At 31.2% G+C, this 12,621-nt stretch overlaps 1 protein-coding gene across 1 annotated transcript; it reads left to right on the top strand.

Annotated features, from left to right (window-relative positions):
• The first annotated feature begins 1,938 nt into the window (after window positions 1-1,938).
• LOC142610330 (heavy metal-associated isoprenylated plant protein 6-like) lies at window positions 1,939-4,285 on the top strand. The gene is made up of 5 exons (XM_075782133.1): window positions 1,939-2,145; window positions 2,294-2,450; window positions 2,796-3,010; window positions 3,151-3,229; window positions 3,383-4,285. Exons 1-5 carry the CDS (start codon window positions 2,137-2,139, stop codon window positions 3,952-3,954), a joined length of 1,032 nt encoding a protein of 343 aa, XP_075638248.1. The 5' UTR covers window positions 1,939-2,136; the 3' UTR covers window positions 3,955-4,285.
• Window positions 4,286-12,621: the final 8,336 nt, after the last annotated feature.

The following is a 12,621-nucleotide window of genomic DNA, read 5'->3' as shown; positions in this document are numbered from 1 at the left end:
ATAATAAGAGATCACGGATCAGAATCCAAAATGTGATTTGAATACGCAACTGGGTGTTAAAAAACTATAATCATTTTGTAGCAAAGGAAACCTGTTTTTCAACTTTACAGCCTGTTTAGTATGTCTGCTTAAATAATAATTTTTAGTTTTTATTAAAGTATGTACGAATAAAAAAGTATGTAAAAATATGTACAATATTATTTAAAAATTAAAAACATATGTTTGGACTCGCTTAGCAAAAATGCCTTAGCTTTTTTGTTTAATTTGGAGGAGCTGACTAGTGGAGATTGAGTTAGTTAAAGTATCACGTATTTTCTGATGGGGTTGAGTTCTCGAACTGGTAGAGCCTAACACTGCCAATTCTCGATGAGCCTGGGCCAAGTGTACCTTTAAGATTAGGCCATATATAAATAGGCCAAATCTATGGTCAAACACTTTATACAAAACCAGACACTAGCATCACCGTAGTATCACAATATTGGTATACACAATATGACTAGGAGAAATGGACAAAGATAATGGATAAAACGATAGGATAATATTGCTTCTAGCTAGATAATGATCTTCTGGTATTTTGTTTAATGGAGGAGGCGCAAAAAACAAGATATTAATGGAGTCTATCGTAACACCCCCACTAACCTATCAGATAATTTTATAAATAATATGGTCACATTTTTTGTTGCACAAATCGTCAAAGCTCACTAATTGCTACTAAGAATTTTACTTACCACTTATAGGCACTTACCAGCAACAACTAGAACTAACTATATTATACAGTTAAGTACTACCTTCCCATGATAATAACGTCTCCTCCAACATTTTTTACTAAATTATTACTAAGGGTTACTTAAAGAAAATCAAGTAGTAATAAAACTTTTTTTGTCCCAACGTAATCCTCACATAACAGACAGTGAGTGGTAGGAAAAAAAAATAGTGAGTTTATATAAAAGTGAAAAAGACTTACAGTCTGCTACATTAGAGTTAGAGTGTTCTCAGGAAAAAATAATTATTTAGCCTTAATTTTTGAATTATGTAGTCAAACAACCTCATTTTCAAATTATATTGCAAAATACTATTGTTTTGAAACTTAATGTTATTGATATTGAGTTCGAACAAAACTCAACATTAGCAATGTCAACTGTCAAGTTCTATGTGTATTTTACTTCTTAATTTTTTTTTTAAAAAAAATTTGTGCAAAACTCGATGTTTCCAAAACAAGTGTATTTTGTTATATAGTTTGAAAATGTGATGGTTTGGAAATATAGTTCAAAAACTAAATCTAAGAGCCCGTTTGGTACATGTGTTTAAACACATATTTTCAGTTTTTAAACAACATTACACATATTTTTATACATTTTTTCACCTACACGTATTTCTAAAAAATACAAACAACATTACCAAACAGCCCTTAAATAACAATTTAAACCCCGATAGAGGGTTAGAATGGTAATTTGGGTTTGACACCTAAGATTTTTTTTTTTTTAATCTAACTAGTACTATATTTCCAAACTGTCAAGTTGTATACGTATTTTACTTCTTAATTTTGTTTAAAAGTATTTGCGCAAAACTCAACGTTTCCAAAACAAGTGTATTTTGTTATATAGTTTGCAAATGTGACGTATAGTTCAAAAAGTAAATCTAAATAACAATTTTAACCGGTAGAGGGTTAATATGGTAATTTGGGTTTGGCACCTACTACTTTATGTACTACCAATTAACAAATGTAGTACTGTACCAATGGTGTTGGAGTCAAATCAGAAATAGATGATTTTGTCATGGTGCCGTCGTTTCTAAACATCTATTAGTCCGGTTCGACGGCAGCTCCAATGAGGCGCACATAGTTGCTTACCTCACCCATTATTTAATTATTACTCCATTAAATTATTATTATTGTTATTATTATTATTATTATAAACCCCCATAAGTCCATAACCATCCATACATCACACACATACATACATACATGCCATAAAAATAATATTATATTCCCAGATACACAACTCTCATCCACTATATATTTTCAACTTCACCTCCCATTTTCTCTCTTCAAACAACCGTTCTCTAGTATTCAGAACGTCGTATAATTTAATCAAAATTCCCAGATTCTAGAAAACTCATTCAGTCACGTATTAAAAAATGGGCGAGGTTAGTTCAATCAATCAGTCTCTCACTCTTCCATTCCCAAAAACTCAAATTGGGTCTTCGTTGTTTTTCTTTTTGTTGTTTTTCTTTAACGTGTTGAATTTGCAGAAATTTGCTCCCAACTTAATGGGGTGTTTTTTGTTTGATTCAGAAAGATGGAGAAAAGGCTGGTGGAGATAAGAAGGTTGCGCCGGCTCCGGCGCCGGCGGAGAAGAAAGACGACGTTTCGGTCACCGCCGTTTACAAGATCGACTTGCATTGCGAAGGTTGCGCCAAGAAAGTCAGAAGAGCCGTTCGTCATTTCGATGGTAAAAAAACTATAAAAAAAAAACTAAAATTCACAAACAAATCCACCAACCAACTTCATTGTATTTTCCAAATTGTATATTGCTATTATTTGTTTAGTCCAACGTGTTTTACTAAACTGAGGAATCCGGGATCCGCGTTTCCCGTTGGTCACTTTGAGGAAAATTTCATAGTTTGAATTAGGAAGTTGTTTGGATAAGATTTGAGGTTGGTTGTTAGATTACGAAAAACGGTGTACACTTTTTGTGTGAACATACACGCATAACGTAAAATAGACTCAAAAAAAAGTAAAATTACTAATGAATTGAATGGCAATTCTCATACGATTGTTGTTGTTGTTGTTGTAGGTGTGGAAGAGGCGAAGACAGATTGTGATGCCAACAAATTGACGGTAAAAGGGACCAACATAGACCCCACGGCAATTAAGGAGAAATTGGAAGAAAAAATCAAGAAGAAAGTTGAGCTGGTTTCTCCTCAGCCCAAAAAAGACGGCGGCGGCGGCGAAAAGAAGCCGGAAGAGAAAAAGGTCGAAAAAAAGGAAGAGCCTAAGAAACCTAAGGAGGTAATTATAACACGTGGCATTTTGGTATTAGAGATTAGAGATTGGATACTCTTGTGGTCCATTACTCAGTTTTTACTTTTTTTTTTTTTTACTGTGTAACTGAATTTTTAACTAACTATGATATATTGTTGGCGATTCAGTCGACGGTGGTTTACAAAATCAAACTACATTGTGACGGTTGCATCAGTAAAATAAAGAGGATTATTAGGAAATATGCCGGTGAGAATAGCAAACCCCTCATCTTCTTCTTTTATTTATCCTTTTAAATGTTTTATGATATTCCATTTATGCCCTCAGGAGCGGGTTTGTTATGGTGGCAAAAGAGTCATTTTGTCTGTAACTAACTTTGACGTGGTGGTGACGCGTATGCAGGAGTTGAGTCGGTGGAGGTAGACAAAACGAAGGATCAAGTAACGGTGAAGGGATTCATGGAGGTGAACGAACTCACTCCTTACCTCAAAGAAAAGCTCAAACGCAACGTCGACGTGGTCCCGCCGCCCAAGAAAGACGATGGCGGCGGCGGCGACAAAAAGCCAAAGGAAGGCGGCGGAGACAAGAAAGAAAAGGAAGCCGCCCCAGCCGCCGGCGGAGGCGGCGGAGAGAAGAAAGAGAAAGAGAAAGAGAAAGAGAAAGAAGGCGGTGGTGGCGGTGGTGAGAAGAAAGAGGAAGGTGGTGGTGCACCGAAGGTGGAGGTGAGTAAGATGATGTACGGTGGGTATCCGTACCACTCACCGCCTATGTTTTGGGATGGACACGTGGACGGTCAGCATTACCCGGTGGAAGTTCATCAAGGGTACGTGAATCACGACGCTCCGAGTACTTCGTACGGGTACGTGAACCAAGGGTATGTGAATCCGGGTTACGAGATGTACCCCCAGGCGCACCCCATGCACGCGCCTCAGATGTTCAGCGACGAAAATCCCAACGCATGTTCCATCATGTGAAAAAATCAACGGTTGAAAATGAAGGATCAGGATCAAGATCATGACCATGAACGTACCTTTTATTCCAAAACGTGTAAATAAAGTTGCAGTAAAAGGAAAAATATATATATATAGAGAGAGAGGGAAAAAGACCAAAAAGGACATAGTAAATATTGAGATTTACAGATGAGGACAAATTCATAGAATTTTGGAGGGGTCTTTTCTTATTTTTTAGGTTAATTGTAATATTGTCGGTTGTCGGTTGTTAAATTTTTGTATTATGTAATATTGTACTATTATTATTATGAAAAATCTTACATAATAATAGTGTTTTATATTATGTTACCACTAATCGAAGATTAGTTGTTGATGGTTAAGCTTGAGTTTATTGGTTTTGAAGATTCCACGTGGCGCACTTATTTTTCTGTACTGTTTTTTTCGAACTCTTAAAAGATTAGATGTGGATCTCTGATTTGGAATATTCGGGAATCTCAAAAAAGAAAAACTCACTACCAAAAATTGACAAAAGAAGTATAAATCATTGTAATAGCCAATACAGCTATTGCTATTATTTTTTTTTAAGTAAAATAAATTGAATAATAAACATAAACAAATAGTAGATGTGATCTGTTACGTATCAAAGTATAATACTATTAATGAACAAAATATTATAATATTTAATAATTGATTATTATGTATAATAACAAGAATAATACCAAAAGATATAATCATTTGAAATTATAATATTTGTTCCCAGTAAAATAAAAATTGTTGTTTTTTAAATTATATAATAAAAATATTAGAATAATAATAATGATTATAAAATGGAGGAACCAGTGGCCATGGCAAGCATGCTTCATGAGGAAAGTTGATGTAATGACTTATTTTTTATTTTCCCCTATAAAATTGGAATAATTATAAATCTAAACCTCGTAAAAGAATCTATGAGTTAAAATAATAAGTGATGAAAGATAAATTTTAAACTTTGTTTGAATTAATCAAGCAAATAGAGCCAATTAATAAACATTTTACTCATGTTCATCTAAAGAATAATTATCACTAAACTACAAAAATCAATTGATTTTTATTTTATTTTAATGTGAGTGAGGTTTGAATTTCACATCTCTTTTTTGATAACAAGAGATATTAATAACTGCGTTAGCTAAAACCTAAAGTAATATTGCATTCATGAAATAATAATAATAAAAATAAAAAACCTTTATTTTAGAAAATAAGTATTGAATTATAATTAGGTTTTAAGTAATGCTTCATTGTTAACATCATCATTTATGGTTCAAACTTCACGTTTCTTTCCTTGATTATCTTCCTTTAATATATATATATATATATATATTGTAATTTTTACTCAAAAAATATGCTAAAACTATTACAAATTTGACAACATAAATCGATATCAATGATATGGAAAGAATAAAATTAGTGATCTTCAACCACTTAATAAATTAATACTGAATTGTTTTTTCTGTAATTGATAACGTATCAATTTGTAAACTCAATACTCTATATAATAAATTGTAAGATATTAGGATCACTCGTTACTCAGTTACCTACCTCTTTTTTTTTTTTTTTGGAGAGATTCACTTAATTATCTATTACAAAAAAGAGTTTTGAGTCGATCTCTCTTATATTGTTGTAGATTTTCAATTATAACCATTTGATTTGTTGTGAAGTCATATATCACATAGATTTCCACATACAATCATTTGATTTGCTGTTAATAGTCGCACAGCCAATATATATATTTCCATGATTTTTTTTATCCCTTCTTAGCGAACTTGATGCGCAGTAGTATAATATTCATTACATTTATTTAAGGTTGCATTTGACATTAGCTTAAAAAGCTCGCTTTTTATACTATTCAACTCTTGAAACTGGTATTCCTCGAGCTGTGTTTTAAGGAGATGCTGCCTCAGTGATCAAAGCAATCCAGCTAGGTGGTTAGGAGTTAGCTCAGGGGGTCATCTCATCAACGATATTTCTACTTTAAAAAACTTTTTTCAGAGTATTTATTTCTCTCATATTGTACGGCAAGGTAATGCAGTTGCATATGCCTTAACCCAGAGAGCTATACATTCTTTTCCTTTATCTATCTGTCTGGAGCATGTTCCATAAGACATTGTATCTTTCTTTCTGCAAGATCTTCGGGTTCCTTAATAAAAAGTAGCAGCATGGTTTTCCTTCTCAAAAAAAAAAAAAAAAAATTATTTTTGTTACTATTTATGAGTTTTATTGCACTTTTTAGTACTATTCATAGGTTTTACTGTATTATTTCAGCTACTTTTTAGCTTTATTTACACTACTTTCAACAAAAAATTTTCAATTTTAACTAAATAAGTTGCTCTCAAACGGACTGTAAGTGGTAGAGTGGTAGTTATCAAAGGGACAAACCCAAGCGCAGAGTCTAATAAATTTCCTTATTTATTGGCATTACTATAATTTTATAGTAACATCAGAAAAGGAAAAAAAAAAAATACAAAATTGCAATGCATTTTTTTAATTGTTGTAATAATGAAATAACATCAGAAGACTTTTTAGAATAACTCTGAACATTTCTATTTTTTTTAATGCCATGACTCGTGATTCATGCCATTCATTTTCCTTCCCCAATAGAGAAATAATATTGGATGAGCAAATATTGTCAAAACTTTAAACAATCTTTGGATGATTTTTTTGGCTTTTACATCTTGAAATGGCCATTCATTTAGGCCAAAACCCAGAAGGCCATGAAAAGATTGCCTTTCAATAGCTAGAAAGGATGAACAAGAGACTGCCTTTCCATTAGCATTAAAGGCTAGGCAGCTATCACAATCATTTAGGGGGTCGTGTTAGAATTAAAAAAGTTGAATGTGTTTTCAAGATAACTTTTTTAAAGTAACTCCCTAAATGTATGTTTTGAATAAATCATATGTGTGAATCTGAAGCTCATTATAATGACCAATAATACTGATTTCATGTTCAAACCTCCATGAAACTCTCTAGAATGATGCTTAATTTTGACTTGATAATGCATGTCATTTGTCTTGTATGGCTAGAGATTGAAAAATGCTAATGACTTTCAAGATCCTTTCAAAACCAAAGTTTGAAGGCTACAACCAGATAGGATCTTCATTTTTTTTTTTGACAAATGAGCATATCTTGACCTTTTTGCAGTCCTTCTATTCCACACATACTAGGTTATTATAGGAAGAAATCCCTTAAAGTTGCCAAATATTGTCTTCAATTTGAATTTTGATCAGTTAGTTATATTACGTACCTTCTTGAAAGGGGTTTTCTTTTTTGTTTACATTGGAAAAAGTGGGCAACATTAATTGGAAGAATAATAGAAGCTGGCCATTTTTTTGGGCATGGAGGTTGATTGGGAATGAAGGTTGACTGTCTGGTTAACTTTTTATTAGTATAATTAGATACTAAACAAGATAGCGAGCAGGTGGGAACCAAAACCAATAGCAAAACGCCAAAAGCTAGCTATGTCATGAAAGAGGCCTTCCAAATTTAAGAAACATTACTTAAAGTTGAAAAAGTAATTTCTTGTACCTTTTCCCTGTTTAGCAGCAACTTTAAAGAAATCAAGAGAGTAGCCCTATATTTTTGTATTTGATTGTAACGCATGAATTGAAGGAAAGAAATTTTACGTTAACAATGATCATAGGTTTAGTTTATGACTGTAGCTATATTCTTTACAACTTAGATATTTCACAATAATTATAGTTTTGTGATCGGAACAACATCTTTGTCATGTATAGATGCATTGATAATATTATTTTTACTATGTACCAATCCCAACGAGATATATCAAAAGTTATATCTCTATAATTATTGAATTCTCTTTATCTTTACACAATTATTCGGAATGTCATTATTATATGCACTTAAAACGGGATATATCAAAAGTTATGTCTCTATAATTATTAAATTCTCTTTATCTTTATATAATTATTTGGAATGTCATTATTATATGCACCCAAAATAGGATATCTCAAAAGTTGTCTTTATAATTATTGAAATCTCTTTTTTTTTTTACACAAACATCTAGAATGTCACTGTTATGCACACTCAAACTGCTCTTTAGCAATCCTTTTGCTAAAGTTTAAAGGATCAGATCTAGGCAAAGAAGAAAGCAAAAGTTTGAATCTTTTTTGCTGGAGAGAAAAACAAAAATGGAGAAGATTCTAGGAAGGATGGTAACTTGGCAAATTAGTGCCAAAAACTGATGCTACAGTCAAAGATTACAGAGATTCAGTCATAAAAGAACACAACTCTTGTAACATCAAAAGACAAATGGTTTCTTTCTGGGGGAGATATGCCTATGATCTTTTTGATTGGGAAATTAGAAACTACAATCAATATTCATGACACCAAATCCACACTATGTATAATCCTCTTCTACCAATAACTTAGCTCACTGGATTAATTGCAGGTTTCAATGTATGTGGTCATATATTTTCCTTGGCTTGTTGCTTTCCTTCAGTCTTTGTTGACAGCTGATAAATGGGAGGAGGTCTTTTCAGTTTCCTAACTTTTTGTTTTTTGAGAGATTCATCAGTTCCCTAACTTTGCAGCCTCTTTGTTTTTATATAATTGGCAATTGCTTCACAGAAAGGGAACTATAAACTTTGCAAAAAACAATAAAGAAGGTATATGTATACGATTCTCTTTGTAAACAGTAATTTGTTTAGTACGTAAAAGTGAAGGTTTATTGATATAGTAGTAGTAATCACTACACAATACATATTGAAAAAGACTCTAAAAGATCATCACCAGTGCTATATTTTTATCAAGGAAAAAAAAAAATCTCTAGTGTTATATTAGCGATTGAGTTTCTTAATTTTAATGGTTTATTTTGCATAAAAAATATCTAAGATGAATTTATAAAAAATTGTACATAAATAAATTAAGTCAAACAAATTCATACTAATTTTGGAGTTATGGTTTATTTTTATTTTTATTTTTGTAAAGAAGGGGAAAAAAAACCAATCACGCAAATATGCTGTTTATTAGTGTCCGAAATTTTATTTTACTTATACACACACATATAGGGTTGGGTTTAATATTTTATAATTAGATGTAAATTTTAACAAATTCATCGTTAGATTATATAATCTTTGTGGTGTAATATTTCTTAGAGTTACACCTGTAATATTACACCAGGTGTAACTTGTGGTGTAATATTTCTTAGAGCTAGTTACACCTGTAATATTACACCAGGTGTAACTCTAAGAAATATTACACCTATATATAGTTTTTGAGTCTTACAAGTTTAGAAAAGTATTAAGTTCTTTCAGTGGTGGTTCTAGGAATTTTTCTCAGGGTGTTCTTTAAGAAATATAAATTATACCATCTAATAAAAAAAGAAATTTATATATTGACAACAACAATAATAAGAAAAACACGTAAATTCATAAAGTTCATAATGGCCTTTTACGAGTTTTCATATTTTGAAATCGTTGCATGATAGTTTTATTATCAATGTTACAATCTACATTTCTTTCAATATATACAATCAAGCAATCATTTATTCATTAAATGTAGAACAAATTATGGAGAAAAATTTAATTTTATGGGCATAAAAAAAAAAAAAAAAACTGAGGGTGTTTCCATATTTTTTTTGAAGGGTAGACAAATAAATTTTTTTAAATTATTATATATATATAAAAAAAAAATTTAAGGTGGCGCCGCCCCTAAGTTTTTTATTTCGGAAGAAAGAACAGAAGGGTTCATCCAATCATTTTTTTAGGATAAAAACTACAAAAATGTCAGCAGATTGCTTGCATCATCTTATGCTTTGTTTAATAGCGACTTATAATTGATCCATTAAAGTCTATGATTATGATGGGTGATAATTAGGAAATTAATTATAATGATCCCCTCTCTTTCAAACCCACTACAAGTAAAAATTATGTCTAATATATTAACGCAAATGCATAGAGACGTGCATGAGTGTAATGCTTAAAAATTCACCTGAATAAAATTTGAAACCCAGTTACATGTATGTTATAATGAAGCTATAATCAACCTCGACTCTTAAAAGATCTTTCTTTTCTTTTCTTTTCTTTTCCTCTTTCTTTCTTTCTTTTCAACCTTTAAGAAGAAAAGTCATTATAAAAAATTTTGAGAAATTCTATCTCACGTCACGTTGAGATAGAGGGGCTGAGTATTTCATTTAATTATATAGACACCATTATATTATGTATATTGTCTATTTAGGGTGCGTTTCATATAAACTTTTGTGAAATGTAGTTTTAATTTTAAAGCGAATATTTGTAAAAAAAAATAATGAGGAGTTCTAATTGCAAAATGACTTTTTGGATTTTAAAAACATACTTTTAAGGGTAAACTACATATTTAGTTTCTATTCTTTACACCATATTTTAATTTGGTCTCTAACCTTTCAGTTGTATTAATTTGGTCCCTAACCTTTTAGTGTCGTGTCAATTTAGTCCCTATCGTTATATATTGGATGAAAATTGATGACATGACGAACGATCAAAATTAAAATTTCAGTGTATTGTCACATTAACGAAAACTAATTTTTTATTTTGCTCATTAGAAGCGTTATCAATTTTCTTCTAAAAAATAATTGCTAGGACTAAATTGACACGATACTAAAAAGTTAGGGACCAAATTGACACAATTGAAAGGTTAAGGATCAAATTGAAATATGATGTGTAGAATAAGGACTAAATACATAGTTTATCCTACTTTTAAACTCCTAAATAGCTTAATCAAATGAACTCTTAGATGGATATGTACAAAGTAGAAAAGAAAAAAAAAAAGGGAGCAAATTACACGTAACAGCCATTAGATTTGCCACAAGAAATAAGGAAAGCTAGTTATGGATATTTGAATTGTGCTGGTTGTCTGCCTCCTAGAATTAAGGTGGTTTAGAAGTATTTTCTTCCTGATTACTCTCCTTAATTTCAGCACTTGTACATTAAACAGAGCCAACAGAAAAACAAAGATCCAACTCCAAAGCCTAGAGCAGCTTTGTGGCAAAGGGAGCAAGCACACCAGTGTGCTATTGACAACATTGCTCACTTAATTAACAGTGACTGTCGTATTATTTGCCTCCCACATGACTACAAAAAAATTACGAACTTCAAAATCTGCTTTCATAGCATTTTAATAAAATCAGAAAGGGTTAAGCATGCCTAGCTAGAATCTTTAGGGAGACCATCAACACAAATTTTAGAATCACCTTCAATTTTAATTCATGATCTAAGAGGTCCAAACCGATTGTAGACCTATATACTTGTCAAATAAAGAAACTAACCTTTAGTTATATTCTTTAGTCAATTCTATTGTTAAGTGAACTAACCCCGAGTCTACTGCAATTCAATAAGTAAACTATTAATTTTGTTGATTTTGAGGGTATTTCAATTGTTTTGGAGGTTCAAGGAATATTTTGGTTGGTTTAGAGATTTTTGGTGTTCGACTGTTTATAATTACAAATGTGAGTGTAATAAACTAATATTGGATAAATGGGCAGGTGGGGTTCCAGTTCCACCCAAGATTTTTGAAGCTCCAGCAGCAAATCGATGGATTCAATTCCCCATATTGATTAAAACATTACTATCTTGTTTAGCAAGAAAAATATTTCACATTCTGGATAATAAGCTCAATATATAGGGTGGAGAATCATAGAAAAAATTTTCCGGCCATATCAAGAATTTGCTAAAATTTCATGTGAATTAGCTTATGGTGGTGAAACAAATTATGAGGCACAAAACCTAATTAATCTATCTTATAAAGCCAAAGAAATAAAGGAATCGACTTTCAATAAATTTATGGTATCTAGCGGTAAAAGGCTATTTGTTATTCAAATATCAATCAAATACATGCAAAATGTAGAGTAAATTAATAAATATTAAAAAAAAACTAAGGATTTGCTAGAAGACATGACCACAAGAAAAATGATGATATGTTGTACGACTTATCTCTACTAGGAGATAATATATAAATCCTACATAATTGATGATAGTTGGAGTCCAATCTCTTCATTATCACTAGACGACGAAAAATATCACAACCTTATCAAAAAGATAGATGGTGATAATAGTATGCGAGAAGCTTGATGGACATTTGCAAATAGTTAAGGACAACTTATTAGGCCAACTCATGTTTTTGTAGAAAATCACTTTAAAAAAGTTAGTACAATATTTTTGCTATTAGTGGATTAATCATCTTGTAACACTAAGAGAAGGTCTCCTTTTTTATTTCTTATCTTCTTTTTTAATATGTCATTTTGTACTTTTCTTTTGCTATGTAAGGAGTGTAATTGTAATGTTAGAAAACAACTAATGCATTAGCTTTCATATAGTTTATAAATAGTGAGTTTCTTGTGGGCTTTATTTATTTTAAGGGAGTTTCTTGTTGGTTGTTTTTCTTTTTTGTAACTAGTGTGAGAGTCTACTACCTATCTAAATAATACAAATTTATTTGCTTTAATTATTTGTAAATAAGTGTGAAACATTTTATCTACTATTCTTAAGGGTTTGTTAGGTAATTTTGTATCATATTTAAGTGAGTTTGGCTATATAATTCTTTCCTAAGACTTTCCAAATACAAATAGCAAAGAATTTTTTTTTTCTCAAGTCCTACTAATATTGAATGCAGATCAAGATTAAACTTCTATGTAAAATATTTGGCTTTGGGATTACAAATCGGATT

Source organism: Castanea sativa, chromosome 9 (genome assembly GCF_040712315.1).
Source record: "Castanea sativa cultivar Marrone di Chiusa Pesio chromosome 9, ASM4071231v1".
Taxonomy (NCBI): Eukaryota; Viridiplantae; Streptophyta; class Magnoliopsida; order Fagales; family Fagaceae; genus Castanea; species Castanea sativa.
This window is presented reverse-complemented; position numbering and strand designations above follow the sequence as displayed.

Excerpts from the sequence above, each read along its gene's own strand:
- LOC142610330 (XM_075782133.1), top strand. Across the intron at positions 2,451-2,795 it reads AGCCGTTCGTCATTTCGATG|GTGTGGAAGAGGCGAAGACA; the intron begins GTAAAAAAACTA and ends TTGTTGTTGTAG. Across the intron at positions 3,011-3,150 it reads AGCCTAAGAAACCTAAGGAG|TCGACGGTGGTTTACAAAAT; the intron begins GTAATTATAACA and ends TTGGCGATTCAG.